General features: G+C 44.6%; 1 protein-coding gene across 1 annotated transcript in view; it reads right to left on the bottom strand.

Moving 5' to 3' along the window:
- Positions 1-853: 853 nt before the first annotated feature.
- Positions 854-4,457, bottom strand: part of Dnah14 (dynein axonemal heavy chain 14) — a 257,032-nt gene continuing 253,428 nt past the window's right edge. Inside the window, exons 85-86 of the mRNA XM_041635247.1 lie at positions 1,854-2,000; positions 854-1,054 (exon numbers count right to left, since the gene is read on the bottom strand). Of these exons, the coding sequence (XP_041491181.1) occupies positions 854-1,054; positions 1,854-2,000 (348 nt within the window). The remainder of the gene's footprint in view (positions 1,055-1,853; positions 2,001-4,457) is intronic.

Below are 4,457 nucleotides of genomic sequence, written 5' to 3'. Positions count from 1 at the left end.
CTCTGGAGCCTCATTCTTTTTGCCTGCAGCTCTGGGGTTACACAGGAGCCCGTGCTTTGCAACCATAGCCTTTTTTTTTTTTCTCTTGGATCATTTGCTTGGGTCTGAGCTGTAAGAACCCAGGGACTCATCAGGTTTATAGCAAAACTGGAGCTTGAGCCAGTGGTGGTTTGTTACAGGAGGTCCTCCCACTCCTCCAGCCTATCGCCGCTGAGATACCAGCCCATTGGGGCGTGGTCTCTCTCCCTTTAAAAAAGCGGCCACTTCCCTCTCCTCTCTCTCTTCACTTCCTGCTCCGCCGGCGACTAGACTCCCTTCCTGGTTGCGCAGAGGGCTGACGGTGATCTGTAAGTTTTTTCCCCTTTAAATAAATACCACCCTATTAATCATAATTCCAAACTGGTGTGGCATTGTTTATGACTTACGCCTTCAGTGGTTCGTTCCTATAATCACAGCAGTCCAGGCGGTTGAGTAAGGATCACCATGAGTTTGAGGCTGTCCTGGGCTAGACTGAGATCTTGTCTCAAAAAATAAATCCCAACAAATATGTTGGAATCTGAGAGTTTAGGAGTAGGGGCAGAAGTCCCAATTCTCAAAAACTGGTCATTTTTAGTTTTTGCTGTTTAAGAGCACCAAGTGCCTGAAAACTATTGTGGGTTTTGTAACCCTTGGAAGCAAATATATATTCATAGCAGAAGCCCCGGTGTTCTTTGAAAGCCAGCACAGATACTGTTTACCTCATGAAAACTCCCACACATGTGCTGTGCTGATGTTACTGGGCTCTTCCCCACAGGTGAGTATCTTGATGTATTGGGTTAGAGCCCAAACAAACTGTTTGGTATGGATATTTATTTCATTCATTCTTTTCACACAGCAGTGCAACCTGCATGGTGATCCAGTGACTGGGAGGCTTCTTCGTTGGTAAATGCACGGATGTTAGTAAGTTTGTTGGCGAATCAGTAGTGTTTCTTGACCTCTCAGGTGTTTGGAAAACTGGACATTCAAAAGTGTGGCGTTCTGAGTCTGTGTAGTGAGAAGCTTGGGATGCTTCAATCTAAAAAGAAAGAGTCCTGGTCACATCACATTAAGAGAACGGACAGATCACATTTCTGAGAGTAGGTATTAGTTAGGAATTACATATGGTCTTTGTGCTAATTGATGGTAGTGCAGTTGCAGGTTGAGATGGCATCTAGAGAAGTTAAAATAGAGATAGCGCGATAGCTTTTGTTAGGATGTCCCTTTCGTTAGGACGTCCCTGAGGTGACACTGGACATTAGTTCAGCATGTTGTAGACCTGTTACGGTATTGTGCTGTTCTGTCAAAGTGCATTCTTAATTTAAAGGGACTCTCATAGACTGAGCATGACTTGAGTAAGGCTCTGGCAGGCCTTGGCCTTCCCCTGTTCCCTCTCCCTTGCTAAAGCCCACTGGATTACATTCCTAAAGCGAGCCACCAAGGTCTACTTGATTATTTAGCCACTCCATCTCCTGAGGCTGACTGCCAAGGCTCAGCTATCAAAGTATTGAAGTCCAGCAATCAAAAGCCCCCCCCTTCATGTGTCCTAATTAACATTCCCAATTAAAATTACCCCATCCTAACCCCCTTGTACCTTTATAAACTGCCATTTTCCTATGTCATGTCTCCTCTCTATCCAGAGGCAGTCCTTTATCCCTCTGGGACAAAAACTCCTGTCCCCTTTCCCTTTCTCCCTCATCCTCTATCTCCTGTCTTTGTCTTTTATTCCCTGCCCTCTGTTCGTTTGGGGCAAATAAATCTTTGTGCTGAGAACTTGGTCTGTGCCGATAGCCAGTCTTTTCACAGGAGTTCAGAAATTTATCAAGTTAGGGGATTACCTTTGTTGGCAAAAAGTGGATGTCAGGAAATTCACAGCGTAAGTCAGCGGGTAGTGAGTCTTCTAGCACTTCCTGTTCAGGATCCCACCGTGCCCCCTCAATGAATAAACCAAAAATACACACTCCATTGGGAGAGTGGTCTTGGGCCTGATGAGAGAAAAGGGTCAGGTTGCTTCTTTCAGATGCCATGAGCCTCAACCTCCCCCTCTCCCGCCCCAGCTCCGTGAAGTACATACCAGCCTCATGTTGCCCTGAATGCTGAGGTGAAACCAGACTCCAAATTTCTAAGGTTTCTTAGAGGGGAAAAAGCAACTAACTATGAAAGGAGTCGGTAAGTTGTGCTCAAACCTACCTGTCTTTCTCATGGGGCTCCCTTAGGTAGCAAGGGAATTGAGAAAAGGTTGGAAACAATTCTATAGCATATTATTGATACAGAAAAAAATAAGTCTTTAGCTTGGAGTATAAATTAGGAAAGAAAATTGCCAGTAGCTCTGATGGCACATGTGTCGTGCTGCTGCTGGCCTGGGCAGAGGGCAGGAAAGATGAGCAGGCGCTGCTCAGGAGCCTGTCTGCTTCTCTGGCCAGTGTGCTGAGTCCAGAGACAAGAGGAGCACTGCTGATCTGGGCCAGCTCATTGGCATGGAACTGCTGTGTAGACAGGCCACAGTGTGCTCAGGGACCTCTTTTAGATTCTGTTTTCTGGAGGTACAAGCTAAATACCAAGAAATAATTTGTATTTTCACTTATCCTATAAAAGTCTTCTTGGGAATTGTACAATGCTTTTTATTCTTTTTCCCCGTACCATTTAGGTAAATGACAAGTTTCACCTGGTGAACTTGTTCTAGTGTCTTATAAATCATGGGAGATGTTAATCTGTATATTTGATAACATGATTCCAGTTATAATCCCATGATTTGGCCTTGGTATTCTTTTGAGACAGGGTCTCGTGTAGCCCAGGCTTGCCTGGGATTTGCTCTGTAATTGAGGGTAGCCTTGAACTGCTGATCCTCTTGCTTTCACTTCCCAAATTCTGGGCTCACAGTTGTGAGCCTCCACAGCTAATGTGGCTAAGATGCATAGGGCTTTTCTCTGAAGAACACGGTTTGTAAGGAACTCTGCAAAGAGCCATTTAAAAGTAAATGGAAGCTCTCTTACTTCACCTAAACCAATGGTGGTTCTTGGGGTAAAGCAGAAAGAAGCAAGGACCTTCTTACATACTTTCCACTTAACATCTAACATCTGTCCCCTTCTCAAATCTACAGTATCTTTTCGACGTCTGGCCTGTGGGCTGACCCTTTTCATTCCTTGTCTATCTTCTGTGTGTACCTCACTCTCTTTTACTTTACTATTAAATAGACATTTTCCCTAGCCAGGACTCTGGGACTCCTCTTTTCAAACCTTCCTGGGTGTCACCTTCTGCAGCTAACTTGTATCAAACCATCTGTTTCTGCAGCCAACCTTCCCCCTGAACATAAACTCAAGTGAAGGGAACCCATCATGAAAATTCACAAAGATTGAACAAAAAGAGTAGGAAAAAGAGGAGCATTACAAATCAGAGGCTATGTACAGCACAACAATGCGTGAGTGACACTCCACCCAGCACCCCACAGACTGAGTGACACTCCACCCAGCACCCCACAGACTGAGTGACACTCCATCCAGCACCCCACAGACTGAGTGACACTCCATCCAGCACCCCACAAACAGACTGAGTGACACTCTACCCCGGCACCCACAGACTGAGTGACACTACCCCAGCACCCCACAAACAGACTGAGTGACACTCCACCCAGCACCCCAGAAACACTGAGTGACACTCCACTGGCACCCCAGAAACAAACTGACACTCTACCCCGGCACCCCACAGACTGAGTGACACTCCACCCAGCACCCTACAGACTGAGAGACACTCTACCCCGGCACCCTAGAAGCAGACAGCCTCTCGATCCTGGAAAATAGTTGAAGCACTGAAATGCCAAGGTCCCCAAAGAAACAAATGGAACTTAATTCAAAACATGCACAAGAAAATTGGAAAATTTCAAGATTTAGCCAGGACAGTCACCAAACTAGGTCATTGAAGAAATCCAGGGAGAAATTAAAGAATTCCTAGAATGAAATGGAAATGAGAACATAGCCCACCAGAAAGAACCTTTAGGGTACAATGAAGGCAGTAGTCCTTACAGGAGAGTCTTGCAGCTCCTTGTATTTAGATTAAAAAAACAGATTTTAAATAAATAACCTCCAAGCTCTGGAAAAGCAAGGAGCAGCCAAACCCAAGTCCACAGATGGCAACAAATGATACAAACCAGAGCAGGGTGAATGAGATGCAAAGACCAACACACAACATTAACCAGACAACAGCTGGTTCTTTGAAAGATTCAACAAGATTGACCAAACACTAGTCAAATTAACCAAGAGAAACAGAAGGTGCGAATTAATAAAATCAACAACACACTCTGTCGTTGATTTTAACAAATGGAAGCCAGATTATTAGGGAATGCTTTGAAAATTTAAAGACTCCCAACAAATCAGAAAATCTAGACAAAATGGATAAATTTCTAAGCGCCTATGATCTACAGAAATTAAAGCTAGAATATATCACTC

This window comes from Microtus oregoni, unplaced genomic scaffold (assembly GCF_018167655.1).
Source record: "Microtus oregoni isolate MIOR12 unplaced genomic scaffold, Mior012 000047F_ref0000412, whole genome shotgun sequence".
Classification (NCBI taxonomy): domain Eukaryota; kingdom Metazoa; phylum Chordata; class Mammalia; order Rodentia; family Cricetidae; genus Microtus; species Microtus oregoni.
Note: the sequence above shows the minus strand (reverse complement) of the source record. Positions and strands in the feature narration are given on the sequence as shown.